Source organism: Lygodium microphyllum, chromosome 16, assembly GCF_053477565.2.
Source record: "Lygodium microphyllum isolate KBCC chromosome 16, Lygodium_microphyllum_v1.1.10, whole genome shotgun sequence".
NCBI lineage: Eukaryota > Viridiplantae > Streptophyta > Polypodiopsida > Schizaeales > Lygodiaceae > Lygodium > Lygodium microphyllum.
Window position 1 is genome coordinate 20,206,449 of NC_141150.1, and position 23,487 is coordinate 20,229,935.

The window sequence follows — 23,487 nt, forward strand, 5'->3', positions numbered from 1 at the left end:
GGGCAAGTGCCACTATTGCAAGAAGCCAGGTCACTACATTACAGAATGTAGGAAGCGCATAGCCAAGGAGAAGGAAGAGGAGTCAGGGATGTTTGTTTTTGATACACCTTCTACTGCTATTGAGTCCATGTCTTTTATTGCAGACTGTGACTATTGTTTCTACACTTGCAGTTATGACTCTTCTTGGGTTGATAGAGTATTTATCTCTATTGAGGATACGAGCACTTGGTTCGTTGACAATGGTGCTTCTAGGTATATCACATCCCGCATGGATTTGGTTTTCTCTGTTATTGCAGCTCCTGGTGGCAAGTCTGTGTAGTGTGCCAACAATGCATCATACCTTGTTAGAGGTATTGGGGAGATTGTGTTGATAGCCATTGATGACTCTATTCTCCGTTCGTAGGATACGTTATTTATGCCAAGCATAAAGAAGAAGAAGTTGTCTATTTCTTCTTTGGCCAAGTGTGGTTTACTAGTCACATTTGATGATGACAGATGCATGGTCAGAGATAAAAAACTCATGGCTTTGGTTTTGATCGGCATTTTATGTCATGGACTATATGAGTTGGATGCCTATTCAATTGATTAGTTGGTCTATCTAGCATCTACTCTTACTTCTGCTATGTCATAGACAGAGTTATGGCATGATTGTATGGGGCATGTTAACTATGGCAATTTGATGCTTATGTAGCATGCACATATGCTTGATGGCTTATCTCTCTTGGAGAGACCTCGTGAGCATATATGTGAGATTCATTTTGGGAAGAATGCATCATTTTTTGTTTCCTTATGATATTGCTTTTAGAGCAACAACGAGATTACAGATTGTGCATTCGGATATATGTGGCTATATGTAGACAAAGTCATAGGGTGGCTGTTATTATTTTGTCACTTTCATTGATGACTTTACTCGTTTTTGCTAGGTCTACTCATTGGTGAAAAAGTCAGAAGTGTATGATATATTTTTGGCTTTTGTAGCAGTTGCTGAAAATCAATTTGGCTGCAGGATTAGGACTCTCTGTTCAGGCCCGGGGGGAGGGGGGGATACATGTCTTCCATGTTGAATAATTTTTTGAAGCAGGAAGGCATTGTCCATTAGTACACTATTGCTTATACTCCATAACAGCATGAGGTTGTAGAGAGGAAGAATCGGTCACTCATCGAGATGGCCAGATGTATGCTGAAAGCAAAGAGTTTGCCACATAGTTTTTGGATGGAAGTAGTTATGTGCGCTTGGCATGTTTTGAATAGATGCCCTACCAAGGCATTAAAGAATGTCATGTCTTTTGAGGCTTAGAACAGTCGGAAACCTTTTGTTGGACCTTTTTGTACTTTTGGGTGTCTTGCATATGTTCACATTTCCAAGGTACTAAGAAAGAAGTTGGATAACAAGGCTGTTAAATGCATTTTTGTGGGGTACAGTAGTGAGAGCAAAGGCTGTAGATTGTATGATCCTGTCTCTAAGAAAGTATTTGTTAGTAGGGATGTGGTTTTTGATGAAAAATCAGAATTATCCCTTGTTGGTTTTGATACATATTAGGCTGTCAATGATGTATTTGAAGGGCTGCTGCCCATTTCTTTTGGCAATACAACTGGAGCTTCAACAAGTGAGCTTAACATTTAATAAATTGCTCCATTAAGTAATATAGAAAATCAGCCTATGGTTGATTTGAATTTTCAGCAAGATGCTGAATTTGAAGTTCAGTAGGAGCTCGTACACAATTAGAAAGCTAGGCAGATACTTAGATGGTACTTGCAGACTATGCAAGATAGTCATTTGGATGCTCCTATTGTTGGTTGTACTAGAATACAAACTCGTCTGCATGATGGTGCATGGACAATGGAGTTTGTTATGGAAGCACATACACTTGATGAGATGAGGAGCTTGAATGTTTTGGGAATGCACAACATAGTGTGCATTGGATGGCAGCAATGCAAGTTGAGTTTGATTCTATTATAAAGAATCGAACAGGGGATTTAGTAACCTTGCCTGTTGGGAAGAAAGCCATTGGTACAAAGTGGGTCTATAAGCCGAAAAGGAGTGCAAATGGATCCATTGACAAATATAAGGCTAGACTTGTGGCCAAAGGCTAGGCACAAAAGAAATGCATTGACTATGAGGAGACATTTGCTCCTTCATTCCACATGACTACCATTCGGTCTATGGTTGCTTTGGCTGTCCATCATGGTTGGGCTGTGCACGAGCTTGATATTAATATTGTATTTTTACATGGGGAACTTCAAGAAGTGTATGTACAATAGCCCATTGATTTTGTAATTGTGGAATTTGAACACTTGGTATGTAAATTGAAAAAGGCTTTGTATGGTTTGAAGCAAGCTCCATGAGCTTGGTATGCAAAAATTGATGCCTTTTTACTTAGCCAAGGGTTCATTAATAGCTCATTAGAGCCTACACTTTACATATGTAAAGAGGGGGGATCCTTGCTGGTCATATGTCTTTATGTTGATGGTCTTTTGCTCAGAGGGACACATGTTGATCAGATTTCAGCATTCAAACAAAGTTTGCAGCAAACTTTTGAGATGTTAGACTTAGGGCCTTTGTACTATTATTTGGGCATTTAGTTCATTCATGATGCTAGAGGCATTGGATTGTTATAGTCTAGATACATTGGTAGACTTCTTGAGAGGTTTCACTTACAGGATTGCAAGCCAGTTTGTACACCAATGGAGATTGGACTCAAGCTGTCCTTGCATGATGATAGTTGAATGTCTCATTTACTTATGCAACACAAGGCCAGACATTCAATTTGCAGTTTTAGCCTTGAGCAGATATATGCATTGCCCATGCGTGTGACATTGGCAAGCTATGAAGCGTGTTTTTCGTTACTTGTAGGGTATTAGGACTCTAGGATTGCTTTATGCTAAGGGGGAACCATTGCAACTATATGCTTATAGTGATTTAGATAGGGTTGGCGATTTTGATTCTCGTCACGTTCACATTAAGAAATTGGTCCTCTTCGAGACTTTGAATTAAATGAACATTTTGAAGATTTCCTTCATCTTCTTGGTTATCACCAAAATGTTACTTGAAAGTAAAAACAGTAGGAGCTGATACAAAAGTAAAAGTGCATATACATGACACATGAGTAGATGGAGGAGAAGGAAGGGTAGGCTTACACTCTGTGTTATTTTCTCCAATAGGATGGCTGGTTCCAAGTGGAGGTTTTGTCTTTTTTGCAAAACCAATAGATCTTCACACTAAACCTAAAGGGGAATGATCAGTATTACCTTCTAGTTGTTGTTTGGCTCGATGCATGAGGATCAAGTTGAACTTAGACCATGAAATCTCATATGGTTTGTAGGCTCCATAGTAGTTTGATGTCTCTCCACTAGTGTTGGGACCTCACGGAGCAAGCTGTGAAGCTCACTCAAACTGAGTTCTTAGCATAAGCTACTTTGGAGACTGAAGTGATGAAGAAGTGTTCGAAGTCATCTTCCCTTTGAGATCTTGTTTTTGATGTTGAGCTTTTTGATCAAGGGCCGAGGTTTCTTCAAAGAGTACCTAGCTCTAATACCATATGAAGAAATACTTGAACATAGAATACAAACACAATCGTATAACAAAGCACAGACTTAGTAGGGTTAGGATAACTTAGAGACAATGAACACAGAAGATAAATGAATAAATACAACACTCAATGCAGGAAACATACCATGCAATGTGAATACAGATTCTTGAATTCTCCTGTCTCTGAAGGACTGAGGCAAAGAGAATGAGCTAGAGAGAGTGTTGTACTCTATATGGATCTTGACACAGCTTCAGCTTTGATGAAGCAGTAGGACTGCACAGCAGCATAAAATGCAGGTGACAGCCACTTCTGAGAGCAGATATTAGGTTGTTTGAAGCAAATATGGTGTTGCCCAGCTGCTGGTGGGTTGCCAAATGTGGGGAAAGGGCTAGGGAGCAGAATTACAAGGTTAGGGAGCTCCAGCAGCAGAAAAGGCAGGTTTCTAGGCCTGAAAACTGTCAGTATCAGCATATGAATGTACAGAGCCAGCAACACTGGTTGTTTGATACCCTGTGAGAATGAGCAAAGCAACAGATGCAGAAGAACACCAACTGCCGAACACAGAATTATGAACAATGAAAGAGAGAGCACAAGAACTCAGACTGAATGAATGGGCAGTGGAATCCATAAGACATGAGATTTACCATACAAACCACGTATGATGACCAGCAGTACTCCAGTCTACTTCTCTCCTTACAACTTATACAAGAAGGGTTTTATAAACCAAAGGATCTTGAGTGCTTGTGGGCCCAAAAAGGGGACAATTTTAAGGAAAATTCAAGCAATCACATATGAATTGTTCTGTATGTATCTATGGCTAACTGTGCATAATGCATAAATATTACATTAGTTTACCATTTTCGTGCTAAATGTAGGAAGGTGAATCAACAACGCAGATCCTCATGTGCCACTTTTTCCTTTGCTTTCTTTGCTAAACCCTAAGTGTCTTTTTGACATCTTGCCAAATGAAATTTTAACTCATTTCACCAGAGAAGCTAAGAAAGGTGTGAAGATTTTGAGAGTTACTATAAGTTGCGTTCAATTTCCTCATAAAAGTTGTATCGTTCCTTTTGAATTTGAATGGTTTGACTCACATGTTGTTTGTCATGCTGAACAGGGCCTAGTGATTCTTCCTTTTCTCCTGGGAGTTTTGAGGCATTTGTAAAAGTACCAAGCTTTTTGAGACCACATACTCAAATATTTTGTACAAGGTGATTTTTCATAAATAAAGTGAATTTTACGTAATAGTATTGAAACTTGTGTTACTAGGAAATTTTAAGTCTAGAGCTTAGGCTGTAAAGTTACTCCTCTTTTAGACCCTCCAAGCTTTAGCGGCTAACTCCCCTCATTTCCATACTTTTGTCTTCCCCTTAACAATACTGAGCTGCACTGTAAGGCTTGGCTTGTCAACACTAGTTTTGTTGGACGTACCATTGTCCTCCTTTGTAGTCGCATCTTGTTGCTGCAAACTTTCTTCACATTGAATTGGTAGTTGCATCCTGTTGCTGCAAACTTTCTTCACATTGAACGTCTAAAGGCCACCTAGAGAAAATATGCATAGTTATGAGAGAAGAAGCTACTTCATTGTATTGATCAAATTAAGCCTTTTATTGTTCATGGCGAAGGTTAGATAATACTAACGAAGCAATAGTTGCAGTTAATGTATCTGCTGAAGTGGATGCTGACCATATAAGGATTGATTCTAAAATTTACTAAAGCGAATTCATCAATCAAACATGACTAGAGGGCCATCTGATTGGATTACCCAGAATGTGGATTAAGTAAGAATTTTCTCCAAGTAAGAAAAGGAGCAACATCAACCAAATGTCCATAATGTCTATCAGATAGTCAGATATATGAGTTGAACAATCAGCAATCTGTAAACATTTTCTGCTGATATGTAGACCAAGGGTATGTTAGCAGCCATTTATGTCTTGCATAGTCATCTCCTGCTTGTGAACCTTAAATTGAGTCAGATGGGGACATTAGGAGCTCTGACATCCTGTTTGTTTGTCATTTCATTTGTTTTGACAGAGGAGGCAGCTCTTTCTAGATCATGCATTACAGTGTGTATCTTTTTCAGTTAGTTTTAGTGTGTTCGCACTTGCTGGCCATCTGACTGGATTACCCAGAATGTGCATTAAGCAAGAATTTTCTCCAAGCAAGAATTTTCTCCAAGCAAGAAAAGAAACAAAATCAACCAAATGTCCATAATGTCTATCAGATCGTCAGATATATGAGGTTGAACAATCAGAAATCTCTAAACATATGCTGCTCATATGTAGACCAAGGGTATGTTAGCAGCCATTTATGTCTTGTATAGTCATCTCTTGCTCATGAGCCTTCGTTTGAGTCAAACAGGGACATTAGGAGTTGTAACATTCTGTTTGTTTGTCATTTCATTTGTTCTGCACTCCTGGAGACCCTCCTGCAGTAGTACCTTCCAGGTTTGCCCTCCTAGTGTGAGCCCGCAAAGTACTAGCTTGCCCAAAAGGGCTAGGATTTGGAACTCTGGGTCTATGATCCCAAGCCCTCCCTCAGACTGATGATGGATGATGGTCGCCCACACCACCTTCCCCTGAGAATCCACGGAACTATTTGAACCGGCCAAGAGAAAATTTCGCACTAGGGGCGAATCTGAGCTACACAAGACGAGGAAAAACACCAATATGAGGCGATGTACCATGCCGTCGCTAGGAGGACTTGGTTGACCACCAGGGCTCAGCCCGCTAAGGAAAGGCGGGCGGCACTCAAGTAGGTCAGCTTTCGCCTGATAGAGTCGAGTACAAGAAGAAACTACTGGGCAGGAGTGATGTCCAGTCCCACCTAAAGCCCTAGGTATCGGACGGTCTGCCCTTTGCACACCCATTTGAATCCCAAGTGGACACCCCACTCTGTGCTAGAGTGCGGGTTTGTAAGAAAACCAACCAAGTTTCGCAAGTTGATTTTTGCTCCCACTGTAGTGCAAAACACCTCCAAAGCTAGTCTCACTCTCTCCAGCATCAGGTTATCGTCCTCTATATATAATGCGGTATTATCTGCATAGTTTGAATCTAACAACTCGGTCTCCTCCCTCACCGGAAGTCGAAGGCCACATAGCTAGACGGGAGGAAGTAGGACATCACCTCTGCAAAGAGCAAGAACAGATACAGGGCCAGAGGACAACCTTGTCGGACTGATCTCTCTAGCTGAAACTCCTCCCCCCTCCTGCCATCTATGAGAACCCTGTTGGTAGCCGATCTGTAAAGTGCAAGGACCCCGCGGATCCATGCCTTGGGGAAGCCCAACCTCACCATGGTGTCCTCTAAGATGTTCAAGTCAACCTTGTCGTAGGCTTTCTCGAAGTCCGAGAGAAGTACAACCAATCCCTGACCACTGTGCTAGGTCCACTCAGTCGCCTCGAAGAAGGTGAAGACATTGTCTAGGATACTCCTATCCCAAACAAAACCTGTCTGTGTGTCATGAATGATATCTGGAAGTACGAGGTGGAGTTGCCTACCGATCATCTTGGCTAGTGCCTTATAGGCTATTGACAACAGGGTGATCGGTCTCCATTGGGATAGCTTTCCCTTTGGGGAGGAGACTGATAAGACCTATTGATAGACTCCGTGGTATCTGTCTTGAGCTGGAATCTCCTGAAAGGCCAACAATTGGAGGTCCTTCACCACCTCCCAGTAGGTAGCGAAGAAGGCCTTAGAAAGACCGTTCTCTCCCGGGCATTTTTACTCATCCTGTGCATGGAAAGCCTCCTCTAATTCCTTCTTTGTGAAGGGATCTAGGAGAGAGCGACCCATCTTCTCTTTCTGATGAGGGACGAGATGTAGTCCTAAATCTGTTGTCTACAGCACTGTCCTCTGGCTGAAGCCCATCATGTAACCTGGCCATTGTTGTGAAAATAATGCTAGTCGTCCTTTTTCCATCCACTGGGAGATGTGGTCTGCCACATGACTCTTCACGTTCTCTATCTGTGTCATCGTCCAATCCCCTGAGTGAGAGGTTTGAAGGAGGAAGGCATAGTTTGGTCCATCCGGTGGTGCTAGTAGATGGACCTTGCCACTCCTTGACTTACGTACCACGAAGATCCCCACCTCTAGAGGTAGTGGAAACTCTCCGCGCAACACAACTCTTAGGTAGGACCACTGACCATTGACCACTGCGAAAAAATTCCTGTGGTAATAGTTGTGCTTGTCTCGTTAAAGTGTGATGAGTGCCAGGGAGGACAAATGAGCTGGTGGCTGTGTGGGGATTCGGGGGGAGCAAGGCTGTTGATGAGTGGAGGATATAGGCGTAAGTGGCTTATCACCTCTCGTGGGAAGGGGAGGGGGGGATGGGCAGGGGGGGATCACTTGTACCGGGTGCAGATCAAGGGGGTTGATTGGCGGGGGAGATGGTGGGGGGGAGGAAGATTGAGGGATGGTGGGGTGGTTTGAGGTATGGGGCGGGCGTGGGGGGGCCGGTGGCCCTGGAAGGGAGGGGTTGTGGGCTGGGGTCGGTGGGGGATCCATGGTGGGTGTGGGGGTTGTGGGATCTCGGGTGAGGTAGCTTGTGACGCGGGTGGTGGATGTGGAGGACTGTGGTCTTGCCGGGTGGGACGGGTAGGGGGGGCTGCGGGGTGCTCTGTTGGGGGGGCCCTCGTTCGCCCTCCTGCTCCCTGTTGCCGTGACTGTGTTCGACGGGTTGATTGCGGCCCCCCCTATCGTCTCCCTCTCTGTCATCTCTGGACCCGTGTAAAACCATCAATGTGCACCTGCGGGCCTATCGGTGGAGCCGCCTTGGCTCCGAAGCGCACGCAATCTGTTGCCTAATGCCCAAAGTCATGGCAGCGCAGGCATTGCCCTGGTTGCCTAGTCACAATGAGCTGTTGCTTGAAGGAGTGTCCTCTTGCCTCAATCTCCAGGAACTTTGGTATACTCTTTGTAACTTTCATAGCCACTTGTACCTTTGGGACTCCTGCAGTTGTCACTGCATCCGCAAACAAGGCAGGAAGAACTGTGCTGAAGAGCCATCCAAAGTCCTCCACTATAGACAGCCGAGCTTGGGTCACACACATTTAGATGCGGTGTGTGTAGGCCCTAGGGTGAGAGATCTCTTGGAGGTACATTCCATAGCCAGTTGTACATATTTGCTCCCTTTATTCAGCATTCATTCGTTAGAGATTTCTGCACCCTTCTCTCTCTCTCTCTTCCCCCCCCCCCTGCACCCAATGTTTCTTTCTTTCATTCTTTCATTCAGTTTGGACATATGCTATGCATTCGCTCTCTGCAAACTACATTTGCGAGAGATGTTAATTATTCAAAGTTATTTTTGAAGATGCAATTATTTAGTATCTCCTATAATTCTTTAGTGACTCTTCAGTAACTAGGAGAAATGGCACTAGCTATGGAGGCGAGAGAAACGAGAGATAGTGACAATGTGAGGTGAAGCAAGAGAGTAGAGTGCACTTGCTGAATTGAAAGGTAGAGTGAAAGTATAACTCCAGTTTAGGTCAAGGGTTGACTTAATTGGCCTTCCACGAACTAATTTTGCTTTCAGCCCATACACCCATGTATACCGTGAGTAATCATCAATTAAAGTGACAAAATAAAGATGACCCCCAAGTGCACATGTCCTCATGGGACCACAAACATCGGAGTGTATTAGTTGCATTTTCTGGACAGCACACATTGCACCATCCTTCTTGAAAGAAAACATGTGCATTTTACCCAAAATACATCCTTCACATGCATGGGGAGGTGAGGTCTTCATTGAAGGCCATGCATATACCATTTGACATGGTTGAAGGGTCATTGGACTACCAAAACTCATATGTCCATAGTGGGTATGCCATAGCTCCATGTTTTGCATTGTGGGTGAAAGAGTACTAACTGCGAGAGCATCATGAGACCGTCTATCATATGCATCCAATAAAAAGAGACCCTTATAGAGGGTATGGGATAAGTTGAGTGCATAATTCATCTCTCTTTCTTTGACAATGCATTTTTCATCTTCAAAGATGACCCGAAAGCCATGCTTATTTAAAGTAGATATAGACAATAGATTCTTTGTGATGCCGAGCACAAAGAAAACATTGAGAAGCACAGAATCTGAGTTGTCTGCAGTAGTAATCATAACTGAACCAATGCCACATATATCATAACTGCAACTGTTCATAGAGGTTACATACTTCCCAATAGGGGCTGAATGCAAAGATGTAAAGAGACACTTCCTAAAAGTGAACTGTGACATACTTGGACGCCCCACTGCCAAAATATCATATGTGTTGCATTTCAGCAGCATTAAATGTTGAATCAGCTAGTGAAGAATCAAAATTGCATGTTAAAAATGCATAATCCTCCCCCATAAAGTTGGGTGTAATATCACCATTAGAAGATCTGGTGGCTGATGTCTCTTGGACTGCCAAACCGGAGTCCTTTTCTTTGGCCAATCACGTCTTGTATTCATCAATATAATGATGGGGCTTTTTGCAATAATGACATTTCCTCTTTTTCTTGGATTTTTTTGTGTCTTGGGTCTCTATTTTATGGTCGTTACACATCAGCCTTTTGCTGATTTTTTACATTTTGCTTGACCTTCCCCTTGCCTTTGTGCTCTGAGAGCGTAGCTACATCACCCGAATGCAATGCAACATTCATTTGAGTTTGTTCCTCTTGTAGCAAGAGGCTTTTCCAATTCCACAAATATAAGGGGCATGTGCATGCTTTGAGTACCACCTCCATTGATCCTTTGTAGGAGGCAAAGGGGGTGTAGTAGCAAGAGCCTCTCTTCTAGCATTATGTTGAGGCATTAAAGGTGCAAGATCCCTTGGTCATTGCAGATCACCAATGACATAGTCCCACAAATCCTTTGCCACAAGAAGATTACGCACCATAAAACTCCAAAGAAGGTAGTTGGTGCCATCAAGCTTGTCCTTATGAGTGAGGACACCAAGGATGCTGTTAATCATTATGCCCTTGACGTGCCATGCTACCAATGATGCACAAAAATCAACAGCCAAATAGTTCATGCTGAAGTATAGAGTGTACTTTGCTGAGTACCAAAAATTTCTAGATGGGATTCAAATGCAAGTACCAAATTGTTAAACTAGTACAATTCTTGACAAATGTGCCTAAGATTGCACAAATCAGCACTCAGTCTGCAATTTACAGCAATAAACTGCTTTACCACAATTGCCTCAAAATGTGTGCCCAAAAAGACAATTTACAGCAATTTAAGGCAGTCTTCTCAAATTTTACTAAAGATTCCCAAAATTCACTGCCGAATCTGAATGATGCAGCAAAATAATACTGCCGTAAGACTTGTTTTCTGCCTTGGAATGCATGTTAGGCAAAAGCCCCAAATTTCTTTTCAAAATTTTAGGAAATTGAGAAAATTTATACCTCATAGTTTGAAATTCGTCGTAATGTTTCCTTGGGACGTGTATTGATAGTAACTAGCGGCTGTAATCTGCCTCATAATGTGTGCTGGAGGCTATAGACCAAAGAACCTCAAATCTCTTGCACAAAATTCCAATAAACTGTGCAATGTGAGTGATTTGGTCGTTGAGCAGTACATAGGATATCGATTCGGTCAAAAGCCCTAAATTTTGGGTGCCTTGGGATGTTTTAAATTCTAGTCGTCAAAATACTTTTATTGGATATGTTTGCATGCCTATTTCTCTTCATTGAAGCCATTTATAGTGAGACGATGTAAGTAGTCTCACGAAAATTCACATAACTTAAGAAGGTAGTACTAACTCTTAACTCTTGCTAACAATTTGTAGGTGCTAAATAGTGACCATAGTCGAAGGAAACAGGGAAATGGGAATGCAAATATAAACGGAACCGAAATTGGATGACAAGTTTCGAGGAGGGGAAAATAGAAATGCCATGTTATTAGAGGGGGCAAGCTAGAGTTTCATACTTAAATTTGAAGTTTTTTAATTTACAAGTTTTGAGAGAGAGAGAGAGAGAGAGAGAGAGAGAGAGAGAGAGAGAGAGAGAGGTCTCGAAAAAGGCCAAATGGCCTATGAGACAAAGAAATGAATACATTTGGCCATGCCATCTCGATTGGACTATTGTAAGTACATGCTACCATCATGTACAAAATGATCCTTCAACTAACTTGTAGGATCCCACTGCAATGTACCCTTCTTGAGGCAAGAATATCTGTCATGGGGTGGTCCAAGACATTGAGTCTACTAAGGGGGAGGTACTCGTCTCTGATGGTAAGCGATGGTGGCTCAAAATTTTTGGAGGTAAGGATGTTGGGCATGGTGATAGGGTGGTGAGTGTCGTGCCCTACAGAGTGTGGCTACTTGGTCTATTTGACCCCTTTGACTGGTGGATGGTGTGGTGGGATTGTTGTAGTGGTAGTATCTATAATAGTAGCATGTAGCAAGCTAGCTCTAGAGGGAATACTAAAAATATTTATAAGAATTTGCTGGCTTGTTGACTTTGCTTGTATTTTTGTCTTGCTCCATAAGAGGTTCTCTTTGTATGCTTGAATCTTCAATAAGAATAGTCCTAGACATCTCTGATCCTTGTACTCCATCACCTTACGGAGAGGCCCAAAAGGTTCTTGAAAAAGACAGTGAAATCTCTTTTTGATCTCATAATATATAGTACATTTATAAATAAAGTGCTGTGTATACTTGTCCTATCTCAATCTTGAGTTGGTGTGATGATGTCTGTATCGGTTCAATAGTACTACATATCCCATGGGAGAGGTGGACCAAGGGGCTCTAGGGGATGATCTATATCAATCTTCACAATATCTTCCCTAATCACTTGATTCGACTCTCTATGCACGAGATCTAAGTATGGGCTATCCAAACTGTACTACAGTGGTGGGAGTGCATCCATCTCTAACCCATGTATCCTAAATCATGACTGCATCTTTGCATACTAGCAATGTGTATCCCTAATCTCCGCTAATTGCTTGGAGGAAGTCAATGCCAATCATGGATATCTATATTTAGGGAGCTCCCATATTCTCTTTAAGCAAGTTACAGCCTAAAATAATGCCTTTGTTACCACAGGTGCTACTCCAATATTTACTCTAATAATCTCATTAGGTATTGAGGGTTTGTTTCATATCATGTGAGCAATCATAAGTAGTGGCCTCTCAATGATCTTTTAATTCTTTTTGCAAAGAGTTGGTCCCCATAAGTGTTGTCTAATCTCTATCCAACCTAGCAGCTGTTGCATTTTGCAATGAAAATGTAGGTCCTATAAATGTGAATCCTAGATATACATAGGATCTAGCATATTCAACCATATCCCCATGAAGAATAAACTAATGTCTCACTTGGGTCACCAAGCTTGTGTGGTATTAAACACCATTACCTTGGTCTTTCGAAGGCTCATTGTCAATCCTTTGTATATGTAACATGCTTGTAATACATCCATGCATCTTTGGAAGCCCTCATGTGAATCTATGATTAGTACACATCATCTGCATGGAACAAGATGGATATCAATACACTAGCCAAGCTTGCACCTGGTCTTGCTAATCTATCCATATAATGTGAGAGCTCATGAACATAAACACCAAGGAGAGTAGGTGAAAGTGGGTATCTCTACACCTTGATAGTATTTTCCATCATATCCGAAAGCCCTTCTAGAGTGCGTAGTCTCCTTGTCATTGACTTACATAGGGCATAAATCCCCCATTGTAGATATTTAGGAGTGTCGATATTCTATAGTCGTTGCATGGGCCTGGCTTAGGCCATAGTGTTGAATGCTTTGCAAAAATCCCCATAGCAGTCATAAATTCTCTTCCCATGTGCCCTACTGATGCGTCCTCTTGGGATCCAACCTGCACATGAGACATGATGCATGCCTAACTCACCATAAAAGGGATTGGACATCAGATTCAGCTCCCAACCGGAGAGCCGAATGGGGTCACCCTTGAGCTTTGGGGCTAGCAGCACTTCGGGTGGTGACCATGGATGTATTGGCCAATGGACCAAGAGTTCGAGAGTGGTAATCTCATAGTGAATGTGCAAAATAGGGCCTTCAGGCTTGTAAATAGGACTTGATTGCCCTAACCTTGAAGTGTCCTCAGTGCATTCACACTAAGTCACTTTGTAACCATCGTGACCAATGCTACTAGCACCTATCTAGATATCCAAGGACATAACACTTCCCCCCTTATGAATGATTGCTATCATCAGCAATATCCCTAGGAATGAAGTGAGAAAAATGGCACTTCAATGAACATATCCATTGTCAAGTAGCCTCTGCCTTTGGGTGGTTTTTCCACTTATCCAAATACTCCAGATAAATGGTCCAACATGATCATTTAGTCCAAATGTCAAGAACTGAATTGGGTTTGAGTGAAACATAATGAGCAGTACCCCTCAAGTTGTGAAACTTCCTCAATCGGAATCATCTACTCAGCTTGTCCTAGTCGTTCTTTCAAATGACTCATGTGGAATATAGGGTGAACTCGAATTTCTGAAGGTAAGTCTAACTCATAGGACATGCTACTTATCTTGGTAATTTGGAAAGGACTGCAATATCTCGAAGACAATTTATAGTACATGCCAGCAGCCATTGAATTTGAGTTCTTTGGGACTTTAAGGTACACCCATATACCTTCTTGGAGCTCTCTAGGGGTATGATGTTGGTTAGCATAAAATATAGGACAATCCTACATATTATGTAGAAAGTCGACTACGGATTGTTTTTTCACCCCCTTGAACTCTGTGGCAATTGTTGGTTTCGGCTCATAACCATAATTTTGCTATAACTAGTAGCTGAATACTTAGCACTGTTATAAGCAAACTCAAGCTGAGGAAGATAACACTCCTAATTAGATTGCCTACGGGAGACATATGCACGAAGCATATCCTCCATGGTTTGATTCGTCCGGTCGGCTTGCCCATCGGTCTTTGGATGTTTATAGTGTGACATGGATAATTGAGTTTCTAGTTTTTGGAAGATCCTTTGCTAGAAATGACCAACGAACTTAGGATCCCAGTCATTGACTATTCCATCAGGCAAGCCAGAAAGTTTATAGAGTTGTTCGATAAAGAAACTAGCCAATTCATGGCTTTTCACGATTGTCTTATAGGAATGAATCACCAAACTCAGCCTTGGAAAATGAAAACAGAGAGCAAACTGCTAAGCCCATGAAGGATGAGGGAGTATTGGACTTAGAAGGCGTTTCAATTGTTTATAGATGTCTAGTAGACTAAGACTCTAAATTGTAGTCATAATGAAAGCTTCAACTCGGAAAACAATTCAGGAGAAACTTGTCTGTGGGCTCCAGTTTAGCAGCAAAGTCCAGCAAACCAGCTGCATTGGATAATTCTTCTCCTGCGTCCTACTCAGACTTCTGCTTTGAATCAAGTGCTAAGTCTCCAAAGAGAAAATTGTGACTGTAAGTGAAAATAAGGTAGAGATTATTGGAAGTCGAAGTGCTTAAGAACTTGTTGATGGCACAATCGTTTCAACTGCTGTTGTAGAAGGATCTGGAACGATTGATACGCGAAGGTCCAACTTCAAATCATAGAGAACCTCTACCATAGTCATTCCAGTAATGAATCATTTGGAAATGCCAAGAATCTATCCACAACTTCGGCTGTCCATATACCATAATCCATTGGAAGAGAGTAAGTACAAATGGAGAATAAGAGAGTCAAATGTGTGCCCAAATGAGTGCCATACTGATTATGGATCATCCCCAAGAACATTAGAAGGATGAAAGGTCAGATCTCAAAGATTTCAGACAAGTAACACTGCTGTCCAGATCTGTCCACTGCTAGGGTTTTCAAGGAAACAAGAAGAGCCATGGGAGAAGAAGAAGAAACCTTGCAATGGCTTATTATGGAGCTGATCAGCGCAAATAGCGCTAGAACATACTCGTTTACTGCTGGTCAACATGAGCTTTATGCTATGTATTATGGTTATCGAAGCGCTCCAAATAATCTGTAGAATCAAGCTTTAGGTGTCATAGAAGCCATGAAGGCTTATACTCAAAGGAAATAGAGGATGAAGGATTACCTCGTGGAATATCTCTAAATATAGAGTTTTCTTGAAAACCATATCGGCACTAATTTGGGTCTCCATGGTGACTTATAGTTGGTTATTGTGTAATAGTAGTAGTATGGACAAAATGAGATTTACATAAAAATGGATTGTACGAACTTTGCCTCTAGGCTTGATTGTGAAGAGTTTGAACTTTCGGCTGTGTCTTGAGTGGATAGTCTTTTCTCAACTGAGAGGTGATCAATTTGGTCAGTAGAGTGCTCCAATTGAGATGCGTCTTGTGAAGGAGTATGAGACGAAGGGCCTTGATGAGTGATCCCTACAAGAAAGGTTAGTAGGAGAGTTCTCCAAATCAAGACCACAATGCTTCCTGATAGCCTCCATTGAAGTAATAGGAGGAGGAAGCAATAGAGGATCTGAAGATGGAGTAGTCTGGGCCATCGTGAAGCTGTTATGTGTCGTTCTTGTATCTTGCACAAAACCAAGCCTCCACAATCACCACAAGATACTCTTTACAAGAGCAGTGATTTTGATACCATGTGAAGATATACTAGGGTTTGCATAGAGAAAACATAGAATGTACGAAACCAAGTCTCCACAATCACCACAATATACTCTTTACAAGAGTAGCTACTTTGATACCATGTGAAGGTATGCTGGGGTTTGCATAGAGAAAACACAAAATGTACAAACAAAGTTGAAACACAATAAATAACTTAGATAATAATGCAATAAAGACAAACCCTAAATTCCACAAGCAAAAACGCAAAAATGCAACATAAACAGAGAAGAAAGAGAACTCTAAAGTGAATGAATGAATGCTGTAGATAAATGATTGTACAGAATGCTGAAGGGTAGAGCTGTCCAAATAGCCAGTGGCTCTTGTCTGTAAATAAATGAATGTATAGAATGCTGAAGGGCTGTCCAAATAGCCAGTGGCTCTTGTGGAATCAAGGTGAGGGAGGTGTTGATGTGTATTGTCCACCTGAGATGGATCCTGAGTGCAGTAATCACTAGTCGAAGCAGAGGTTGATGAAGAAAAGTGTTGAATACACAAAAAGGACCTATTGTAGATGCAAACAAAAATTAGGCTGATGTTGGAAACAGAAGGGCAGCAGGCTAGAAACCAAAATGCAGCAGTCTTTGGGGTTGGAACTAGTAAACACAGCAATGTAACTGTTTGAAGATGATGGCAGTTGTTCATCGGTAGTAGTGGGAGGTTGGGTGACAATTGTAGACCACATAGCAGTAGTTTCGCTAGGGGCTGGTCATTGGGGGCTGGACAACTAGTGGAAGAGGGCTGATGGTGGAAACTTGCAAGACAAGGATGGGTTGAATGGTGGGCAGCTGATCTATTTATAGATTAAGAAGGATCCCCCAAAGTAGGGTTTTACTTATGGGACATAGAAACCCTCCAGGACCAGGCACCATTTAATGAAATTTTTTGGTAATTTACATGTTTTGGGGCTATTTTAAGGAGCTAATCCGTTTGTAATGCATTTTTAGCTCAACAGAACAATCCCCTTTCCTTCAATCACTATTTCAGATCAGAGTTGGACTATGCTCTTGGATAGAGGAGTTATCTTGGGGGATATTCTCTATATAGGTTGTTGCCTTAGTGGGAGATTGGTTTGCATTCTAAGAGCTAGCATAGGAGAGTTAGAGGTAGAGACTACAAGGTCTTAGGGGAGGTAGGGCTATGATTGAGATTGCGGTAGAGGGAGTACCTCTTGAGTTGCGAATAGATAGGGACACTTTCCATACCTGGGTTGGTCTCTTTTCGAGAAGAGGACTTGGAGTTTGCATTGATATAGCTTTATAATGCATGTAAACTTTTCAAATATAGTGTTTGGGAGAAATAGGGAAAAAACTTCTGTTATCATAGAAAGTGATGTCTAGTGTCATTAAGGCTGTCACACTTGGGGTCACTCACTTTGGAGAAACTTATAAACCATCAAGGAATAGTTCCCTGCATATGTATAAAGAACTGAAAATGTTGCTTCAAGGCTTGCTATGCATCAAAGAAAGTTTGGATCTTAACGTCCATGTAAACAATCTTCACCAATCTTAAACAAACCCTTCCACGGCACATGATGGTTTGCATATGCTGAAATGGGAGTGAGACCAATGTACAAACACTCCCTCATCTTGAACTTCATCCAAGAACATGGAAAGGCAACAAAGATTTACAGGATAAGAGTGACACATTTCAAAAGTTATATGGAGAACAAAAGGTAACAAAGCACTTGGAGAAAGACAAACTATGCCCTAATAAGAAAGCTAAGACCTGGGAGCAACATCTGTGAACTTGGTGTAATCCACAATGCCTCCGGATGGTCAAGAATGCAGTTGATTGATGGCAGAACTGCAATGTATAGTTGTCCACTATAAAAAAGGCTGCTGAATGGATTGAATTGCCGAAAAAGAGTCTTGCTAAAGAAGGGTTATGAGTCTACAAACACAAAGCAATTGAGTTTGCAGTTGAATGATTCTGAGCAGCACCAGTATCCAAGAATGGCACTTGCCACATGTGCTCACACTGATGAAGAGGAATAGGATTGGAAGAGCTGGCACTTGGAACTCCAAAAGGTTCACACCAGCAGGTGGGGGACAGACACAATGGCAAAATGCAGAAATACAAGGGGCAGGGCCAACTTTACAGTAGGCGAATATGTTAGACCAGAAATTTTAAACTTTCCATTGGGCAGAGGCCCCAATTTTACAACAGGTAGCCCAAAATTATTGAATTGGACACGAAAGAATTGTGGTTAGGGTACATGAAATGGCCCAAATTAAACTAGGAAGACCCACTTAATGAAAATATATGCCCGTAAGAGATTAAAGATGAAAATCCATTTGCTGCTCTGTAGAAAGACTTGTCGTGAGAGGGCCCCGGGATGGATGGGTCAAAACCATGTGTGATGTGGAGAAGGTCAACAGGTTGACCTTGGCATCTAGCTGCCCAACTTGCCTCACAATATTGCCTTGTGCATGTGACAAGCTTTCATGCACAATGAATTAGCATTCACTATCTTACCATCATTATATGGAGGGAGTTTTAGATTTTGATGCTGACAGCTGTCCTGTGATTTTTAGAGGTGGTTTTCCAGTGGTAGTCTGCATATGGTTTTTTACAAGAGGAAACTTTATGTTCCAGTGACCTTTATGTTGGCAGGTGTGTCTGAAGTTTAGTTGCTTTTGACGACGACTCGAAATTTTTCTCTTCAAATCCTTATCTTGACATTTCTATTTGCACTTGTGACTTTGTAAACAGTTTGACTTTATTGAAAGAAAGAAAGGGAGCGTGTGTATTTCTGATATGTTAGCATTTGTGAGGTCCCTTGATTTCTGCTATGTAGGAAAGATAGATAGCATTTCTGGTGTCCAATGTGTATAAGGTAACTCTTAACACTTTTTGCTCACTGTTTCTGCAGTGAATGGGTTTTGGGAAATCGTGAAGATTTAGTGAAGGATATTACCTCAGAACTGCAACAAGAACATAATGAGGTGGATACTTCAGTTCTTTGCACTGTTATCTATTACCACTTTCATCAAAGAAATCTGCTTTAGTACTTTATATTCCTGGAGTATGACAAACATGATGTTGATTGGAAATCAAGAAATCTATTGAAGCATTTACATGGGAAGACATATCAGTCACGTTTTGATTGTTCAAGGTGGTCACGCAGTAGTTTCTGTACAGCTGAAAAGGCAACCAGGTTCTCAAGTTGCAATGTGATGCAGGAGTGGTGGACATATGTTTGCATGGGGCCTACAGATCCACATCCAAACTGGCATCTTGGAATGAGTGGTACACAACACCGGGCAGTGTTGTGGCGAGTCTGGAAGGAGGGAGGCACTGGATTTCTATATTGGGGAGCGAATTGCTATGAGAAAGCTGTTGTGGCTGGTGCCGAGGTTCACTGCAATTGCTTGAACCAGTTTGATATTTACTTTCTTTGTAGTAGATCACAATGTTTACAAAGTCTCCTTTTGTGGTGCATAATGCAGATACGCTTTCGTCGAGGTCTTCCACCAGGAGATGGTGTGCTTTTCTATCCTGGTCAAGTATTTCAACCAGATCTAAGACTACCAGTTGCATCTGTACGGCTTGAACGTCTACTCAGTGGCTTGCAGGTAAGCCTTGGAGTACAACACAAAACCTGTGAAACATTTTTATCATCAAAGAATTAGGTTGTGCTGAAAATGGCACCACTAATGCAACATTTGGGATCATTGAAATGCAGGATTTTGAGTACCTGCAATTATATTCCTCCCATTATGGGAGAGCTGCTGCATTGTCTCTCTTGGAGAGAACTGGCCTTTACTTGGGGCCTGATCAATATACACATGGGCATGGGGCTGTGGATGCAATGAGAGCTGAAATATACCATGCAGTTTCTGCTTTATGATGATATCAAATTATGTGAATTGACAGACAGTTGTGCTTGAGACTATACTCTTATTTTTGTGGCACTATTGTCATGTTAATACCTGAGCATTTTCATAGTGTACAGCAGCTTACAAATCCATCCAGCTAAAACCTGTACTAGTAAAGAGTCTGTTAACATAGATGCAAGTGGTTCAAGCAGTTAATGAGGCTAGTTATACTATATGTTTAGTTCTGCAATGATGGTTTTATTATTTGACGCATGATTATTTGCCTTTTTTTATTGGATGCATGTATTTGAAGGACTCCTCTGCAATCACCTAGGTTTCCAGAGTTGATGATAGTTGTTTCTCTTTGCAGGAGTTCATTTTTAAGTGCTTTTTGAGAGAGTATTGGGATTAGCAATCACCTAGGTTTCCAGAGTTGATGGTACTTGTTTCTCTTTGCAGGAATTCATTTTTGAGTGCTAATCTAGGTTTCCAGAGTTGATGGTACTTGTTTCTCTTTCCAGGAGTTCATTTTTGAGTGCTTCTTGAGAGAGTATGGGGATTAGATACATTGTTATAATTGTCAAAATATTTCTCAATGTTATGTACATCTTAGCTTTGGTTGCTGGTGAGCTGAAATTCACCTTTTGGAATTTGGAGGGAAGCTTCAGTACTGTATGCTTAGAGCAACCACATTGTCACCTATGAGGCATGAAAAGTGGAGTAGGCAGTGAGTGTAATGACTACAGATAGAAGCACCAGAATTAGTGAGGTGTTTGAAGTGCCACTGTTGGGGCTTGAGTGCATTAAAAGGGATTGGTCCTTGAGGTCATGTCTTGTGAACTGACAATGTAGCCTTCTCTCTTTGTTGGTAGGTAAGCTACTGATTGGAGGTGGGGCGTGGAGATGCAGTTCTGACGTGTTTGAAGTATGAGAATTTGCAAGGTATTTGAAGTGCTAGTGAGTTAGGGATGGAGCGTATCAAGAGGGATCAGGTCTTGAGGTTCATGCCTTGTGAATAGGCAATGTATGTAGCCTTCTCTCCCTTTCTTGATAGGCCAGCTACCCATTGAATGGGGGCCTTGAAGCTGTGTTTGATTGCATTTCAAATATTCCGTATTGTAATGTCATGCCTTAGTTGAAGGTTGTAGGCGAAGTCATTGAAGTCTTTAGGTCCTTAAATGTAGTTTTGCAGCATGCAGTCATTGATATCATGCCTCAGTTTAAGGTTGAAGACGAAGGCATTAAGGTCTTTAGGTTTGGTTCTTAAGTGTAATAGGGCAGTTCTACGAACCCTTATAAGATATTTGTTTGGGTACAAGGGTCTTGAGACTCTCAGAGGGAAGCATTGGAATTTGTTTGGAGGTGTAGCCGGAGACATGCATATATGAGATTCATGTCTCATGAGTTGGTGGTGTAGAGCTCTCCTCTTGGTTTGATTGGGATTGAATCTTGGAGATTCATCTTGTTGAATTGTTAGTGTAGCTCTCTCATGGTTGGTAGTTAAACCACGTGGGATTTGGAGAGATCTTGTTAAATCTTTGATGCACAATAGTCTGCCCAATCTCTCATACATTATTGTTCTCCATGGTGCGACGTGCAAAGTTGAGGGTACAATCATCGACACGGTGTAGATAGAGGTTTTCAATGTAGTTGCTATTGCTTTGCACCTTTTAAGATTGCATGATAAATGTGAAAAATCGACTGGTCTATTACATGCTAGATATACTCAATACCCCACCCTTATAAGGTGCCAACAATGATCCATGGGGCTCAAGGTCATAAGGCTCCCATTATGAGAAGCCATGTGTGAGGTATCTTGGGTTTTGATTTGTGTGTTAGATGATGGCTATGTGATTGGATGGCAAAAATGTAACCTGTGGGTCTAGCCTTTGGGTTAGAGTGGTTGAGTCAGTAGCAACTCTAGACACACTATTGAGTTGGAATGTGTGGGAGTTATCATCAAGGATTCTTATTTTGGGGTTGTGAAAGTAGTCTATGGTTGCGGTTTCTCATAGGGGATGACGGATCCCTTGATGGTGGCCCTCTTGATAAAGGGAATATTCTTTGGTTGACTAGGAAATCATCTCGGGCTATAAAAAAGGTAAATCTCTCCAAAGCTATAAATAATTATTTTTCACTTGAGGAGAGTTCTTTAAGCTAGCCTTAAGCTTTCTACCTATCATTTGTTCAGATTGCCATCTAAGCTTCATAGTGAAAGTACACGGGTAGATAGAGTAATTTCTATATTAGTTTGGGAAAAAGTAAGTTTATGCTCCTCTCATATTTGTTGTGTACTCTTTATTCCTTGCTCAATTTTTGTATACTACCTTGTGTAAATTTTATATGGTATTGAAGAGTATTGAGAGGTAAGGGTTTTAATAACAAATATGGGTGACTCTGGCGTATCAGGTAGTAGTGTTATTGTAATGGTAATTCAAACATTAAGGTTTTATCTACCAATCTTTAGCGAATGTAAGTTAGATTATGTAAACTACACTTTATGGAAGTTTGAAATTATAACTATCCTTGATTCTTGTGAGTTTTTAGAAAGGGTGATGAAAATTGATTTAAAATCACAAATTCCATCTCCAACTTATCAAATTCAAGTGTTGTGATTTTTTCAAATGCAGATTTTTCTTGAGTTTGAAAATGAAGGAATGCAAATGTACTATGTCTTAGTTACTGTTGAGATGACAAGCTCAACACATGCGAATATTAATGATAGACCGTCTGGTTAGACGGGTCCATACGTCTACACTTAGCACGTCGGTGGTCATTATGACTCTCACATGGCCACTGACTCATTATTTATTATATTCAGATTGTTACATCTATTTACAGTTGACATAGTTATAGCGCCAGTCGACTAGTGTAGTCGGTTATGTATTGTTTGACTTAGTAGGTTACTTTTCTTTATGTTGTATCTTATCTATACTTTGTGTATATGGTAAAGTGTGTGGAAGAAGAAGAAAAAACCAGCAAGAAAACGTTTTCACCTCCAGTTCTCTTCTTGTTTTTTGAGTGAGCTTCTCCTTGTGCATTCAGTGTGTGTTCGGCGCAGCATCTTGAGCAAATCCCCCCACCACGCGATTCTTGAAATGGTATCAGAGCCGTGCCATTGAGAGGCTGATTTCGAAGATTGAAGTGAAAGAGAAGAAGCAAGGCTCGAGCAAGCAACGGGTAAGAAGCTTTTCCATTCTTCCACTCTCTCTTGGATAGTGACTGTGGAGGCACTAGAAGCAGGGCAGAGCAAAAATCTCAGAGTGCAGTGAGATTTGGTGTGCGCGAAGAGCGTTGTATATTCAGTAGATAAGGCCTTTGGGGCTTGTCCGTTGATATTTTGGCCATTCGAGGTCATTTCAGGTCCCGTTTTAGACTCGCAAGGTTGCAGACAACAGTTCGAGGTATCCTACAATTTTAGCTGTCTACCGTATATAGGTGCACATGTTACATATTTTAAATTTGTAAGTTCAAGATGTCTCAGCGAATAAACACAAGGTTTATCTGCAAACTGGTTGCAGATTGCATGTATTGTTGAGTAGACAGTGAAAAAGGCTTTCTAGTGTATTGCTATGCACTATAGGTCGAGGGTTATAGAAGATTTT

General features: G+C 41.4%; 1 protein-coding gene across 1 annotated transcript in view; it reads left to right on the forward strand.

The window, feature by feature from the left end:
• The window catches only part of LOC148022594 (alpha-1,6-mannosyl-glycoprotein 2-beta-N-acetylglucosaminyltransferase), a 112,467-nt gene extending 92,312 nt beyond the window's left edge, over positions 1-20,155 (forward strand). The window contains exons 12-16 of the mRNA XM_087695550.1: positions 4,648-4,741; positions 18,937-19,009; positions 19,247-19,420; positions 19,514-19,639; positions 19,750-20,155. Of these exons, the coding sequence (XP_087551676.1) occupies positions 4,648-4,741; positions 18,937-19,009; positions 19,247-19,420; positions 19,514-19,639; positions 19,750-19,914 (632 nt within the window). The 3' untranslated portion in view covers positions 19,915-20,155. The remainder of the gene's footprint in view (positions 1-4,647; positions 4,742-18,936; positions 19,010-19,246; positions 19,421-19,513; positions 19,640-19,749) is intronic.
• The last annotated feature ends 3,332 nt before the right edge of the window (positions 20,156-23,487 follow it).